The sequence below is a fragment of the Gossypium arboreum genome, chromosome 2 (genome assembly GCF_025698485.1).
Source record: "Gossypium arboreum isolate Shixiya-1 chromosome 2, ASM2569848v2, whole genome shotgun sequence".
Lineage (NCBI taxonomy): Eukaryota > Viridiplantae > Streptophyta > Magnoliopsida > Malvales > Malvaceae > Gossypium > Gossypium arboreum.
In genome coordinates, this window is record NC_069071.1 from 108,811,146 (window position 1) to 108,829,424 (window position 18,279).

Below are 18,279 nucleotides of genomic sequence, written 5' to 3' on the forward strand. Positions count from 1 at the left end.
ATTTAGAATGAGAGACATAGTTGGAGATGTCTAGTGCAATTAAATTAAAATATTTATAAGTATGCTCATATTTGTAAAATGCCTAAGGTAAAATGGAGAGATTAAAATTAGTGGTGAGATATATATTTGGATTCAATCAAAACGGTAGCGAGAGATAATTTAGAGTAAAAAAAAATTATTAAAACATTAAATTAAAATGTATATAATAAAAATAATTTATTTGTTATTTGTAAAATTAATAAATAATTAAATTATATATTAAATAATTATTTTATTAAATGATTTTTATTATTTATGTAATATTTTGTTTTTATTATTGATAATTTTATAATAAAAATACGTATTTAATTATTATATATATTTTAAGTTATAAGAAACTAAATTTTATATATTTACTGTGTAAAAATATTATATTTTTATTTCTTAATTAATACATAAACCAATTTTTTTGAAAAAAACTAAAAGTTGTATGAAAAACAAAAATCAAATAAAGGACCAACATATAAATAGGAATTTTGATTGGGCTGCTCTTTTTCTGATTGTACCCTTGACCCTGGTTATAAATTGGATGGACAGTGCTGGTCTGTGGATAGTAATCCATGGTAATTGTTACTTGTAACTGTCATTATAATTTAATCATCATTTTATAATTTTTAAAGTTGAATAATCAAAATATAAATTTACTAATAAAATAGTGACCTTGAGTGTAATTTACCTTTTTTACCTTTAACTCATTTAAGGTTGTTGATATTATTATTTTATATGTATTTTTAAAATATAACCTTTTAATTTAATATCTAATAATTATAGATATCTTAACCATCATATATACTTTTTTGATTTATTAAAATTTTAAAATTAAATAATTTAATATATTTTTAATTTTTATATTATATCTTTATATATTTAATTTTCATGTCATATGCATTACATAATATATAAAAGAAAAGAAAAAGTAATATATTAAAACTAGAAAATGAGTTAAGATAGGGCCGGGTCAAATTTTTAGTTTTAAGAATTAGAGTTCCAGTGCCATTCAAATTTTATAAAGAGTTTTTTTATTACCTAAACTCATTTTCTAAGTCTAGTATTTTTATCTTAATCTTGTCAAATTTTAGAGGAATTTTCAAACTTGAACGAATATTTCTATCCATAGATAATTATATCAAAATTTGTTTCTAATATTTTTCATAAAAATAAAAGTATATAAAATTTTAATTGCAACCAACAACCAACACAAACGAACATATGCATTGTAAATATCAAACTAGATAAAAAAATATTACAAGGTTGTAGTAGGATCTGAAAAACACCATAGATATAAAATTTTATTTTTTGCTTAATACAGTAGAGCTGCCAGCAATTAGTTCTCAAACGAAAACACTTTTATTGAGGAAGGGATAACTCAATTGGGGAAACAAGGCTGATAATTGTGTTCATGACATTGATGAACCCTTGGAATTAAGAAACTGTACGTAGCATCATGTTTTTGAATTCTTCAAAATCAATCATGCCATCCAAGTTGGTGTCATAGAAGCAAATCATGTTCCTGCAATCTTTGCCTTGCTTTTCATCCCATAAACCAAGTCTTACCAACACGCTTTGAAGCTCCTCACATGAAATGAAGCCATCACCATTCAAGTCAAACACCTTGAATGCCTTGGCAAGGTCACTGTCTCCATGATCATCATCATCATCACCGCCACCATGGACCATCATTATTTCCTCTTCCTCCTCCTCATCATCAATGGCTGCCTCAATCTTGATGTTGTGGTTGGAGATGGAATCATAGAAGAACAAGAATTCTTCAAAGCCAAGACAAGGTTTTCCCACTAAGGACTCCAATTCTTCAAGGTTAAACTGGACTTCGATTCTCTCAAGCAACCAATTAAGCTCCTCCAGGCTAACCAAGCCATCCCCATTCTTGTCAAGCTTCTCGAAAATCCGTCGCAAGTCGTTCTTGCTAAGGGGAGACATGTTGTCAAAGGGAATATCACCATTAACATGAAATGCTTGAAGCTTGGTACTTCTGTGTATCAACCAGTTATGATGAAAGCAGAGTGACGGGTGTTTTGCTATTTATAATGCAAATTATTGGGTAACGAAGCTTGCAAGAAGTTTCCTATGGAAAATTATGGAAGGAAAGATAGATATATGTGTATATATATATATATATATATATATATTTCCTGATAAATTGTATTTTCATTTTTCTTTTAAATGTGGTCTTCATTCATCTAAGTCCTTTTCATTGTCTTTATTTTGCTGCTGGCTGAAACACTCGTCATTAATGGGAGAAAATTCTAGTCCCAAATTTTGGATCTTGTACAAATATCATATATTTGTTTTTAGGGTAAACTACAAAAATAATCACTTATGTTTGAAATGTTACGTTTTAGTCACTTATATTATCGTTTTGTTACGAAGTGGTCACTCTATCATTAAGTTCCGTTATCTCCCTAACGGCAATACTACATGGCAATCCAAATGGGTTTTAAATACCAACTTAGATATCCAACTGGGATGACAATAGGTTTTTAATTAAATAAATTTAATTAATTAAAAATTTTAAATTATTTATACCTTGAACTGGAAAAGAATAAATGTTCGTCTCTTTTTTTTTTTTAGTTTTCTTTTCCGTTTTGACTAAAAAAACTATTCTCATCCTAGTTGGACATCTAAGTTGGTATTTAAAACCCATTTGGACTGCCACATAAGATTGTCTTTAGGGAGGTAATGGAGCTTAACGGCAGAGTGACTAAAACGTAACATTTCAAACATAAGTGACTAAAATATAATTTGAAGTAAACAAAAATGACTATTTTTATAGTTTACCCTTATTTTTATACTAGAAATTCATTTTAAAATAAAATTGTTGGAGATAAGTTTGCTGTATATTACCTTTTGAGTTTAACATATTTGGAAATAAAAATCATATCGAATCATATAAGGAAGTAAAAATCTTTATTTCGTATCCTTATTAAGGCTAGAAATGAGAAAATAATATTTATTTTATCTATCTATACCAACTATATATTTACAATTTAGTTGAGTTGTTGTCGCACATCAATGGGGAAGTAGATTTTAGGATATAATCAACTTTTAGGGAAGTGTTCGGTCTTTGTTACTGAGCTATGGGGAATTTTGGATGGTTTGCTCTTGCTTCAGAAGCAAGGACATAATAGGTCTTCATCCAATTAGATAATTTCGAGGTAGGCAAAGTTTTTTGCAATCGTCATTTAGCTGGAGCAAATATTTTACTTGTTAGAAGAATCTGACAAAATTTATGTTATGAAGACAAGTGATTCGTGCGGTATTCTTCTAGAGAGAATAATCATGCAGTGGATGCATTAGCTAAAATGGTTTTTGCGAATGAGGACGAGTTGACCTAAATTTAACAACATAATTTAAAAAATGGACTAAAAAATGTCACATTGACAATATTAGCTTAAATTCAAGTTAAAAAATGGCATTGTAATGAACCTGAATTTAACAACATAATTTTAAAAGTGCTAACAGTTGACCTAAATTTTGAAATTTGAAAAGTAGATGGACTGAGTTCTTAGAAATAAAAGTACAAGCACTAAATTTCAAATTTACAAAGAGTGTCAGACTTGTGGCATATTTTAACCTTAATATTATCAAGTTTTCCTTTTTCCATATACTCTTTAAAGTATAAATCATCCTAATATTACCTATGAATGAAGTTATGAAGTATTCAACATGCAGTACGATCTAACATTATTTTTTATGCTATATTGAAGTGATGTTATTAGTATGAGAAATCTTTTTTAGAATAACAAATGTCTTCTCAATCTCATTTCGAAGCTTTATGTCTCAAATTAAAGAGTTTGCAAGTCATTTCCGGTGCTTGCGTCTGGCTTTATTATCTCAAATGGTATCATATACCATAATATGGTGCAACAAAACTTTTTGTATTTACATAACTAGCATCTACTATATAATATTTAAGTTCATGATGTAAACAATCAGTAGCATTGATTATAAAAACTTGTATAAGTATACTAAAAAAATAAAAAACACTTGTATAAATTTAATTTGAAAAAGACTTATACTAGATTATAACCTTTTTTATAATATGTAAATTAGGTTAGAAATAATATAAATTTTATAATATATTACTTTTATAAAAGGTACAATAACTTCTATAACACTTCTTATAAATAATATAATTTTTCATCGTAACTTTAGAATGTTAATTTTTATTAATAAGTATATTATTTTAATAATATATAACATAGACATGTAAATAAGTTATATCCTTACTTTTTTTTTGTCATAACTTTTTTCTTTTATAACACGTAAATTATTTTCTATAATATACTTTTTGACAATAACTTTAGATTTTTTTCAGATTTAAATAATTTTTTTTGCTATAGTATTATAAAATGCACACAAACTATTGTTTATAATAATTTTTAGGAATTATAATATAACTTTAAAATTTTGATCATAACCATCTCGAACACTTATATGAGTTTATGTTTATAATATAATTTTATAACTTAAACTTGTATAAAAACAATTTTTTAAAGTTAAATCATGTATATATGTTTGGAAAGCCATAGGGTAAAAGGATTTGAGTGTAATTACCCATGTAATTATTCCAAATTTCACCTTTCTCCTAAGAATTGGAAAATGTAATTAGGGTGCTTCAATTACACCAAATTCAACGAGATCCACTAATTACAATGATTATCCAAACATGTGACTTCCGTATAATTACAAACAATTACATTCAAATTCAATTACTAGGTAGCTTTTCGAACACTACCTAAATCTCAATTCAGTTGCGAAATTATTAAAAGTGTATTTCTTTTTCAAAACAAAAAATTATTAGGAGGATATTTATGTCTTATATTTTCATGAATCTAGAAAAGACATACACATGATAAGAATGATAAGATATAAATCTAAGACATCATAAGTTTTACTATCTCAATTTTACCATTTCAATTAAAATTATATTTGAGTTTTACATCAATTTTTAAAATAAAATTGCTATTATGTGGTAATAACAAAAGTAATATTAAGTAAATATTAATTATTGTGATAATATATCAATGTTGAATTAATCTATATATAATACATAAAACCACAAGTTTTCAGAATAATTTTTGAACTAACAAAATATTACTAAATTCACATTAAAAATAATTTAATAAAATGTTACTAGTTAATAATTTTATGGAAATAACCAAAACAGAAATGATAGAATACATGTTTTGTCATATATATATATATATATATATATATAAAAAGGTAACATTGTCATTTACGTTAACAATTTAACTCAAAACAAAACTGAATTTTTTATAACTTGATGACTAAACTAGAAATATGGTAATAATTGAATCACTAATGAAAAATTTACCCTTATATTTATTGATTGATTGGAGGAGAGATAAGTATGGTTGAATATTGACTCTCTGACAACTACGTTCAGCATTATATGTGGTACAAATAATGTACCAAAAAGGATATTTTGTCTTCAACATGTTGTAACGTTTATTAGATTAACAGTAATGGCAAATTGAAGGGTGAACATATTATTTGTATAAAAAATATTAAATACCGACTGGGTTTAAATTTGATTGTATGAATATTATTGTCAATATAAGATTATGCAAGTTTAAATGTATTAAAGAGTATTACCTTCCTATTTATCAATTAAAGAAAAATTATAAATAATTTTAAACATTATATGAAAAAACAAATATAATTAAAATTTATAATAAAATTACTAAAAATATATTTTAAAAAATCAAATACATATTATTTGTTCAGAGAAATATTGGTGAAAAATATTGCAATATGATTGGTTTATAGGTTCTAAGATGAAACACGTGTCTTCAACAAAAGGAAATGGTTGAAACACGTGTCTACACCACGCAACATTTAATTATTCCGGCTATGGTCGGTTTGTCATCTATTAATATGATGGAAACATCAAATTCCACACAGAAAAATAAAAATAAAAATAAAAACGAACATTTTTTAAAAAAATCTATTATAATAAAAACAAGTGTGATTTCTTCAACCAAAGTTGATATTTTATAATTTTATCTTTCAATTGTATTAAAATTGAAAATAAATAAATAAGATATATATCAAAATTTTAATTATGTTATGTACTAAATAATTACCCAAAATATTTTATCTGAATAAACATATTTAAATTTAATACTTTTTACTTAAACTTTTTTTTATTTTGTGTGTACTTCACGCATTTTTAATTTGACAATTATTATTTTTAATTTAGTACATGAACTTATCATTTTTCTTAATTTGATACCTAATTTTTTTTGTTTAATTTGGTACCTAAGCTTATCAAATGTTATATAAACTACATTAACAATGTTTTTTTGCACAAAGTAGCAAAAATAAAAAATTTATGATCCACATGTGACAGAAAAGATGGATTTTCTTTTTTATGTTTTAAATATTCAACTGCTTTTAGTTTAACTAATTTATTTTAATTTAATTTAACATAATGATTTTTCCGGAGGGAAGGGTTTAAAACTCTTGTCTTCTTCTTCAACATCCATTTATTAAGCACAGCTCAAAGAAAAAAATTTAAACACAAATTTTCTTTAGTACTGATGATATTTTTGTAGAATTGAGGGCTTCGTGAAGATCAAGTCGTGCTTTAAGCATGAGGCCCTCTTGAATCGCCCCTGCCACTAACGGTCAAAGTAATATCAACTCATATGAAAAGTAAAATTTGAGCATATTGTTTAGTGAAATAGAGGAAACTCCAAATAAATATATTCATTCCTACCGTTAATGGTTAAATTAACTATTTTAATAATGAAAGGACTTGATTGATATAATATTGATGGTTTTGAAGTGTAATTAGAATGTTTTGAAGTTTAGGGGCCAATTTAAAATGAGAGTCATAGTTGGAGATGTCTAGTGCAATTAAATCAAAGTATTTATAAGTATGCTCATATTTGTAAAATGCCTAAGGTAAAACGGTGAAATTAAAATTAGTGGTGAGATATATATTTAGATTCAATCAAAACGGTGGCGAGAGATAATTTAGAGTAAAAAATAAAATAACTATTAAAAACATTAAATTAAAACGTATATAATAAAAAAATAATTTATTTTTATTTATAAAATTCATAAATAATTAAATTATATATTGAATAATTATTTTATTAATATTTTTATTATTCATGTAATATTTATTTTTATTATTTATACGTTTATAATAAAAATACATATTCAATTATTATATATTTTTGAAGTTATAAGAAAATAAATTTTATATATTTATTATGTAAAGAAATATTATATATTTATTTCTTAATTAATACATAAACCAATTTTTTTTAAAAAACCTAAAAATTCTATGAAAACAAAAAGTCAAATAAAGGACCAACATGTAAAGAGCAATTTTGGTTGGGCTGCTCTTTTTCGGATTATAGCCTTAACCTCTGGTTATAAATTGGATGGATAGTGCTTGTCTATTGTTGTAGGCCAATTTTGGTCCAAATATAACCCAATTACCCAAACCCCTTAAAACCCAATACAAAACAGCCCAATATCTAACCCAAACCCGAATGGCCCACTACAACCCAATCCAACCTAATACCCACCCCAATTTCATCAGCCCAACATCATCAAACCCAATCTAAACTAACAGCCCACCTAAACTAACCCACTAACCCTAGCCCACCATCACTAAACATTTTCCAGCAAAGAAAAAAACCTAGCCCCTCTTCAGCCGCATGCTGGGCATGCCTCTGCCCGAGACCTGGCATTGCCCATACCGTCTGACACTCCCACCACCAGCACCGGCCATGCCCCGCAAAAACAACAGACAAGCAAAACAGAAGCAAGAATAGCAAAAATAATAATAAAGTATGTAACAAAATAGGCTATAAAAGCCGAATAAAAAACTGAAATGGGGTTCCTTTTTTCCCTTTCTTCCTTTATTCTTTGTAAACATCGAAATGAATTTATAGACTTCAATAAACAGACAATAGTGGTTATTCAAACAAACGAGGAGTAAACGAAAAGGATGCATTTTTTTCTTTATTTCTTTCGATTTTTACATACATATATATATACATATTTCTTTATTTTTTTATTTAATATAAACATAAAATATAGTACAAAAAAGAATACAAAAATAAAATAAAAGTAGAAAATTTTTACCTTTTCCGCCATCACGCTGCGTCGAAGCCTCCGTGGTCGTCCGTGATTTACCCCTGGCCGATTCCCTCCTTCTCTCTTCCTCTCTCTTTTTTTTTCTTTCCCTCTCCCCAAATGATTTTTTTAGTTATTTTAGGCCTTATATAGCCCTCCAAAACGACGTCATTTTGGGGGCTACACTTAAGCCCCAAAACGACGTCGTTTTGGCCATGCCCGACCCATCCGACCCGACCCGCTAGCGGATCCGCGTGTTTTCGTTTGAATGGGATATTTATGCGCGCAGTCCTTCCGCTTTTCTGATGCTTCGCAATTAAGTTTTTTATGGTTTTCAATTCGGCCCCATGATTTTTTGAGGTTATCAAATTAGTCCTGTTAATGCGCTGCGTTTAGAAGGAGTGGAAATATTGCTGTTTCGGTCCCCCCAACGTTTCACGCGCGTACAATTAAGTCCCTTTTCTTTGTTTTCATTTCAAATTGGCCCCACAACTTTGTTTTTAATTTAATTTTAGTCCTTTTTTTGTTTATTTTTATATCTTTATTAAATATCCTTGTTATTTTTATATTATTAGTATTATTACTATTACTATTATTATTATTATGTATTAATATATTTTTTATTATGTACGTGTATACATATATATATTTTCATATTTAATATTTTTATTTCACTTTATTTTAATATTTTATTAATGTCATGTTTGTTTCTTTTATATTCCAATGTTATCATTATTATTATTATTATTATTATTAGTTTATGCTTTGTTATATATTTATATATTTATAATACGTATATATACTTAATATATTTGTATATACCTAGGTAATATTATTACTAGTTTTTTAATACGTATATATTACCTAAATATTTTAGTATTATGTATATTCTTCATGTATATATTTTAATATTATCAGTTATATATCTTTATACTATATGATTTCTAATACTATTATTTATATATATATATATATATATATATGTGTATAAGTATGTGTATAGTGTACAAAATAGTTTTCTTATTATTATTACCACTTCTAAGGTATGCATGTATTGTATATGTTCTATATATGTTCTATATATTTTAATATTACTAGTTATATATAGTTCTTATACATTTCCAAGTACATATTTCTATACCATCTTATGTATATATTTTAAATACTATATTGTATATATACATATATATTTTCTTAGTACCACATTACGTATATATCATGTATATATTTATTTTTACCCATATTGTATTTTTTTATTAATTTTAATACATTTATTTTATCATACGTATATATACACCTTCCTTATTTGTATCATTAGTGTATGTTGTATTATTGATTTTGTATTTATTATTTTCCCTATTGCTACTTATTATATTATTATTTGGTGTACATACATCTTTTACTATTATTAGTATAAATGTATTTTCCTTGTCCATAGTATTCCTAATATTATTGTATATGTTTAATTATACTATGTGTACTTGTATCTAGTACGTATATATTTAGTAATATTGCACATATATGTCTATTAGGCATTATATTTTCATACATCATGTATATATGTCATATATTATATTTTTGTATATTTATATGTTACCTTATATTATTATTACTAAATGTACTTTATATTTGTTCATGTTTGGTTTTATTTCTCTTTTAAATATTATTATTACTGTTTTGCTACTGCTCTAGTATTATGTTAACATTTTTCATTGATAATGTCATTGTTTGCATCTTTGATTTATTTTAAATTCTTATTTCATGAATATCTTTTATGTTTTAATTACTAATCGAGGCAATATATCGATTTAACATTAAGTCGTAAATTTCATCGCTATGTTGGATGGAATTTGTCGGCTCGTGTTAAAATGGTATATCCTTCTCAAAAATCAAAAACTAAAATTTCTCGTCTTTTCAATCGGATCACAACTAAGTGTTACATTGAACTCGTATTTTTGAAAATCAAGACAACACGTGTTTATGAGATACCAATTTTGGGCGTCGCGAGGGTGCTAATACCTTCCTCGCACGTAACCGACTCCCGAGCCCTATTTTTTCTCTGGATTTCGACGTAGACCCGAACTTAGCCTTCTTTTGTTTTAAAAATAGATCTAATAGGTGTCCGATCACACCTATAAAAAAGGATCTGTGGCGACTCCTTTTTATTTCAAAATCGAACTTCAGTTTTCAAACTTTTTCACTAGATCGCCACAATTAGCGACCCCAAGCGAAACTAAAATTTTCACGTCGCTACATCTATGGATACTAACCCATAGTAATTGTTATTCGGAATTTTTCTGATCATTTTGCAATTTTTAAAAGTTAAATTATCAAAACATAAATTTATTAATAAAATAATGACTTTGGGTATAATTTTCTGTATAATTTAATTTTCATGTCATATGCATTACATAATATATAAAAGAAAAGAAAAGTAATATATTAAAAACTTGAAAATGAGTTAAGATAGGGTCGGGTCAAGTTTTAGTTCAAAGTATTAGAGTTCGAGTTCCATTCAAATTTAATAGAGATTTAATATTTATTTTACCTGAACTCATTTTCTGAATCTAATATTTTTATCTTAAACTTTTCAAATTTTAGATAAACTTTCAAACTTGAACGAACATCTCGATCCATAGAATAATTATATCAGAAACCATTGAGCTCGAACTAAGAAACACTTTTACAAGCTTGTTTCTAATATTCTTCATAAAAATTAAAAAAATATATAAAAATTTAATTGCAACCAACAATCAACACAAACAACATATGCATTGTAAATATCAAACTAGATAATAAAATATTACAAGGTTGTAGTAGGATCTGAAAAACACCATAGATATAAAATTTTATTTTTTGCTTAATACAGCTTATATTGCGGAAGGGATAACTCAATTGGGGAAACAAGGCTGATAATTGTGATCATGACATTGATGAAACCCTTGGAATTAAGAAACGGTACGTAGCATCATGTTTTTGAATTCTTCAAAATCAATCATGCCATCCAAGTTGGTGTCATAGAAGCAAATCATGTTCCTGCAATCTTTGCCTTTCTTTTCATCCCATAAGCCAAGTCTTACCAACACGCTTTGAAGCTCCTCACATGAAATGAAGCCATCACCATTCAAGTCAAACACCTTGAATGCCTTGGCAAGGTCACAGTCTCCATGACCACCATCATCATCATCACCGCCACCATGAACCATCATTATTTCTTCTTCCTCCTCATCATCAATGGCTGCCTCAATCTTGGTGCTGTGGTTGGAGATGGAATCATAGAAGAACAAGAATTCTTCAAAGCCAAGACAAGGTTTTCCCACTAAGGACTCCAATTCTTCAAGGCTAAACTGGACTCCGATTCTCTCAAGCAACCAATTAAGCTCCTTCAGGCTAACCAAGCCATCCCCATTCTTGTCAAGCTTCTCGAAAATCCGTCGCAAGTCGTTCTTGCTAAGGGGAGACATGTTGTCAAAGGGAATATCACCATTAATATGAAATGCTTGAAGCTTGGTATTTCTGTGTATCAACCAGTTATGATGAAAGCAGAGTGACGGGTGTGTTGCTATTTATAATGCAAATTATTGGGTAACGAAGCTTGCAAGAAGTTTCCCAAGGAAAATTATGGAAGGAAAGATATATATATTTCCTGATAAGTTGAATTTTCATTTTTCTTTTAAGTGTGGTCTTCATTCATCTAAGTCCTTTTCATTGTCTTTATTTTGCTACTGGCTGAAACATTTGTCATTAATGGGAGAAAATTCTAGTCCCAAATTTTGGATCTTCTACAAATATCATATATTTGTTTTTATACTAGAAATTCATTTTAAAAAAATTGTTGGAGATAAGTTTGGTGTATATTACCTTTTGAGTTTAACTCATATTTGGAAATAAAAATCATATCGAATTTTATAAGGAAGTAAATTCATTATTAAGGCTAGAAATGAGAAAAAAATATTTATTTTTATCTATCTATGCCTACTATATATTTACAATTTAGTTGAGTTATTGTCCCTCATCAATGGGGAGATGGATTTTAGGATATAATCGGTTTTTGGAGAAGTGTTCGGCCTTTATTGCTGAACTATGGGGAATCTTGGATGGTTTGTTCTTGCTTCAGAAGCAAGGACATAATAAGGTATTCATCCAATCAGATAATCTTGAGGTAGTCAAAATTCAAATAATATATAAAACCACAAGTTTGAATAATTTTTGAACTAACAAGAATATTTTTCTATTGTGTTCATTATATTACTAAATTGACATTAAAAATAATTTATTAAAATGTTACTAATTAATAATTTTACAGAGATAATTAAAACATAAATGATAGAATATATGTTTTGCTATATCAATTAAAAAGACAACATCTTTATTTAAATTAACAATTTAACAACCATGACCAAAATGAAATGATGAAAAAATAAATAAATAAAATGAAAATTTTTATAATTTGATGACCAAAATAAAAATATGGTAATAACGAATCACTAATGAAATAATTTACCCTTATATTTATTGATTGATTGGAGGAGAGATAAGTATGGCTGAATATTGACTATCTGACAGCAACGTAGTATCGTTCATCATTGTATGTAGTACAAATACTGTACCAAAAGGGATTTGTCTTGAACATGTTGTAACGTTTATTAGATTACTATGGACATAATTATTTGTATAAAAAAAAATATTGTAGACCAATTGAGTTTTAATTTAATTTGTTGTAGGTTAATTTTAACCCATTTATATCAAAACCCAATTTAACCTTACCTAATCAACTAAAATTAAACCCAAAACCCAAAATCTTAACTACCCAAAGCCCAATTTACATCAAAACCCCAATGACCCAAACCTTAAGCCCAAATTAAAATAAAAAAACCCTAGCCCACAACCTAAACTTTTCTCAACTAAATCCTAGCCTTTGCCACCACCAACTCTACTAGCCACACTTGCTCCACCACCAACTCCACTAGCCACACTTGCTCCACCACCACTTGTACCTACAAATGAAGACATAAACAATAAAAAATATTTTGTAAATGACTATATAAGCCTTCTCATATTTTGTATTTAGAGGAGGAAGAAGTTTTTGGGGGAGAAAGTTATTGTAAAGGATTTTTGAGAGGTTTTTTGAGAGTAATCAAGGAGAAGAATTATTGTAAAGGCTAGTTTTTGGAGAGGCTAGTTTTTTTTTTGGAGATTAATCAAATATCAAAGCAAAAGAGGTTTTTTGGTCTATTCTCGTTTCAAGTTCTTTGTTTGCTTATTGTTTTCTTTTCAGTTTTATTTTGTTTCTTTTATACGAAAGTAAAAATAAAAGGAGGAAGTTTTCCCATTTTTACCGAAAAAGTTTTTTTTGAGGTCCGGCTGCCGTGTACGGTGGCACTGACGGTGGCCAGCGGCGGTCCGGTGACCGGACGGTGGCCGGCCTTGTGGCCGAGAATCACCCACTCTCTCCCTCTCTTTTTTTTTGTTATTATTATATTTCTTAATATTATATTATGTATATATTCTTTTAATATATTAGGTATATTCTAAATTCTATATTACGTATATATATATATATTATACTATTTTATGTATATATCTTTAATACTATATTATTTATATATATTTTTTCTACATGTTATCTTATGTATATATTTTAATTATATTATGTATGTATTTTTTACTATATATTATGTACATATTTTTTTATATCTATTTTATACATATGTATATATTATATATATCCTAACATTACTAGTTATATTTTCACTATTTTATGTATATACTTCAAACACTATATATAGTATATTTCTAACACTATTACTATTTATAAATATATATATATATATATATATATATATTACGTACATACTCTTAATATCTTTATTATGCATATATTCGTTGTTTTTATTTCACATTGGATACTATTATTACGTTTAATATATCGCATGCATTGTTATTGTTTTAATATTATTGTCATATTTTTTATTTGTTTCAATGTATTTCCAACTCGTTTATTTTTGTCTCCTTCTATTTTATATCATTCTGTTGTTCATTACTTTAAAGATTTTTATTCATGTTTTACTAATTTCAATAAATAAGGTAATGTTTCGCATTTTGGAACATCGAAGAATTGTGCCCTAACTTACGGGGTTTTGGTTCTCTTGTTGGTTCTAAATAGCTAAATATTCTTTTGAGTTTTGAAATGCACGGATTTTCAATTTAAATTAAAAGACGACCTTGTGCTCGGGAATTCATGGTATTGTGTCCTAACTTACGGGATGTGATACTCTGATATCTCGAGATAAGGAAATCTTTAAACAAATCGATTTAAGCCAATTCAAAAATTTTTAAATCAGTATTAATAGAAAATATCGTATTTCAAGTCCTTTTCCGATTTTTAATTTTCGACATTAAGACACTAACTAATCAATTCGGTACCAATTTTTTGGGCGTGTCGAGGGTGCTAATCATTCCTCGCACGTAACCGACTCCCGAACTCATTCTCTCAAGTTTCGTAGACCAAAGGCCCTGTTTTAGTAAACTAAAATTGATTTATTAAAACAAAGGTGATCCGATCACACCTGATAAAAGATTGGTGGCGACTCCCGTTTTAATTTTCACTTTCAAACAAAGTCGATCCCCGTTTTCAAAAGATGGTTTCGACATAATTGACATAAATATAATGACGTAACTATTAAGAGGTTTAGGGTTATGATTTAAAATGATAGATTTTAATTTAATTTTTATAATATATAAAATTTTTAATTAATAATGATAAAATTATATTTTAATTATTTAAACATTATAAAATTTGATTTAACTTTTAAAATTTATAAATATATAGATTATTAAAATAATGAAATTATATTTTATTATTATAAAAATATAAATTTAATTTTGGCCTTCAAAAGAATTTTTGACTTCACCACTACATAAGTATTGTTGTCAATATAAGAGAAGGTAAATTTGAGTTCGATAAAGCATATTATCTTCTTATTTATAAGTTGGGAAGGGATTGTGAATAGTTCTAAATCTTATGTTAAAAAAATAGATATAATTAAAACTTATAATAAGATTCTTAAAAAAAATATTGGGGGAAAATATTGAAATATTAATTAATATTCCAAAATGAAACACGTGTCTTCAGCAGAAAAAAGGATGAAACACGTGTCTACACCACGCAACATTTAATTTTTCCGGCTACGGTCGGTTTTTCATCTATTAATTAATGGATTTAATATTTTGAAGAATATTATGATGGAAACATCAAATTCCACACGGAAAAAATAAAATAAAAACGAGTTTTTTTAAAATAAATTTACTATAATAAAAACAAGTGAGATTTCTTCAATCAAAGTTGATATTTTATAATGTATTTTTCAATTGTATTAAAATTAAAATTAAATAAATAAGATATTTATCAAAATTTTAATGTACTAAATAATTATTGAAAATATTTTTCTGAATAAACATATTTAAATTTAATATTTTTCTTAATTTGATACTGAAGTTTTACTTATTTATTTAATTTGTGTATACTTGATGCATTTTTAATTTAGTACTTGAATTTGTCATTTTTTCTTAATTTGATACCTAAGTTTTTTCTTATTCAATTTTGTACCTAAGCTTCTCAAATGTTATATAAACTACTCTAATATATTAACAATTTTTTTATGAAGTAGCAAAAATAATAAATTTATGATCTACATGTGACAAAAAAGATGGATTATCTTTTTATGTTTTAAATATTCAATTGCCTTTAGTTTAATTAATTAATTTTAGTTTAATTTAACATAATGATTTTTTGGGGTTTAAAACTCTTATTTTCTTCTTCAATATCCATTTATTAAGCACAGCTCAAAGAAAGAAAATTTAAACACAAATTTCTTCTACTACTGATGGTATTTTTTCAGAATTGAGGGCTTCACGAAGATCAAGTCGTGCTTTAAACACGAGGTCCCTCTTGAATCGTCCCTACCACTAACGGTCAAAGTAATATCAAGCCATATGAAATTTGAAATTTGAGCATATTGTTTAGTGAATTAGAGAAAACTCCAAATAATAATATAATCATTCCTACCATTATATTTCATATCATCTATCACATATTGCCATGTTGGTCATATATTAGCAATTTTTGTTTCCTCATGAAAAACTAACATCGTTGATATTTTGGAGTAATTTGTATGACATTTGAGAAGTTTAGATAACAAATTAGACAAAAAATCTCATGTGTGAAATTAGGAAAAAGTGTCAAGTTAACGTATCAAATTGGACAAAAAAAAAATTTAGGTACCAAATTGGGATAAAGTGTCAAGTTTAGGTATGTGACATCTTATACCCGACCCGGTTGTTGGATCCAAATATAAAATGTCACATTTTGTTGCCGAAGCAACTTACTTTTCTATCTTACTTTATCAAAATGGAAATGTAGTGGTAAAATTATTTTATAAAAATTCCGGCGGCACTTCTGCCTATTTGACGTAAAAACCCCCTGTAAAAATTTAGATTTCACAATATATCCACATTTAAATCATTTCTCTGATCAATTCTCAACACTTCGATTTCTCAAAACATACCAATAAACTAGATTTCTACGCTTTGCTATTTCATCAAAACATTAGTTATAAAGTACAAGCCTAGGTGCATAGCAAAGAAAACATAGGGAAAAATGTTTAAATTCAGTTTACGACACAATATTATATATATACAAGCCTAGGTACGTGCCATTTATATAAATTATAAAGTAAACTTTTCATCAACATTGTTTGAACTGATCTTGGGATGCTACTAAAACTACCTAACAAACATAACCACCTGTGCACAGAAAAATAGACAAACTATACGCTGAGTAATTATACTCAGTGGTGCTAATATCGTATAAATCATTACATGAGTATTGAATATAAATTACTTGATAGCAAGAAATCAAAATATGATTATAAATATCATTAATAACATCACAATAAAATAAAATTCTAATATTAATAAACTTTAATATTACGATATTGACAAACCGAGTAAAAATAGGTTTTTTAATCAAATTCAAAATCATGTAATTAATTTAATTTGCACAATATGAAAATTCAAATAAATTTAATTTTTTTTGCTTTTTTTTTTAATTTAGACCCCTTATTAAAGTTTAGATTCATAACCAGATATACGAATCCGCCACCTCGAGTTATTCAACAATGGTGGCTATCAAAGTAGTCCACTGCTCTCTAAGAATTGAGACTGCCCACGACCACCTAGGAATTGGGGCTAGCAATAATAAAAACTTCCCAATTTGGCCTTTTCTCCCTTGACCCTCTGGGAATTAGGGAGATCTAAATCCTCTTATATAAAGACTCTATGACATGCCAACTATATCTGATTTAGTCTAACTTAGTGTAGCGAGGTAAAAACCAAGTTTCATGATCCGTTTCAATTCAATTTCATTTTAGTTTCATTTCACATTCAAATCATATATCACCTAATGTAAAATTAGACTTCCAATTCAAAACATATTAAACATTTTCTTGTTCAATAATCTAAATTCTACAGGAGAACAGAATTTTAGCGGCGTTTTTTTTGTCTTTAGCGGCGTTTTCACAAGCGCCAAAAAAACGCCTCTATAACAGGCGCAGCAAAAATTTGTGGCGTTTATTTAAAAAAACGCCGCTAAAGACCATGACTTTTAGCGACGCTTTTTTTACAACGCCGTTAAAGACCATAACCTTTAGCGGCGCTTTTCCAAAAAACACAGCTAAAGATCATGACTTTTAGCGGCGCTTTTCCCAAAAATGCCGCTAAAATCATGACCTTTAACGGCGCTTTTCTCACAAATGCCGCTAAAAATCATGACCTTTAGCGACGCTTTTCTCACAAACGCCGCTAAAAATCATGAACTTCAAAAAATTATTTTATTTTAATTAAATAATATTTATTTCTATGTTAAATATTATATTATGTTTAATTTTTGAAATTTAAACTTTAAACAAATTTAAAATTTTAAGGATAAATAAAAATATTAATTAAATTAAATTTTCCATTAAAATTTAAACTTCAAAACTAAATATAAAAATTAATGAATTTAAATTTAATACATAACATTGATTCAATATGTAATTTAAT

At 27.1% G+C, this 18,279-nt stretch overlaps 2 protein-coding genes across 2 annotated transcripts; both read right to left on the reverse strand.

Annotated features, from left to right (window-relative positions):
- Window positions 1-1,212: 1,212 nt before the first annotated feature.
- Window positions 1,213-2,131, reverse strand: LOC108456305 (probable calcium-binding protein CML44). Its single transcript, XM_017754904.2, has one exon. The coding sequence runs from the start codon at window positions 1,975-1,977 to the stop codon at window positions 1,462-1,464; it is 516 nt and encodes a 171-aa protein (XP_017610393.1). The 5' UTR covers window positions 1,978-2,131; the 3' UTR covers window positions 1,213-1,461.
- Window positions 2,132-10,894: 8,763 nt separating this feature from the next.
- On the reverse strand, window positions 10,895-11,784 carry LOC108466758 (probable calcium-binding protein CML44). Its single transcript, XM_017767126.2, has one exon. The coding sequence runs from the start codon at window positions 11,640-11,642 to the stop codon at window positions 11,127-11,129; it is 516 nt and encodes a 171-aa protein (XP_017622615.1). The 5' UTR covers window positions 11,643-11,784; the 3' UTR covers window positions 10,895-11,126.
- Window positions 11,785-18,279: the final 6,495 nt, after the last annotated feature.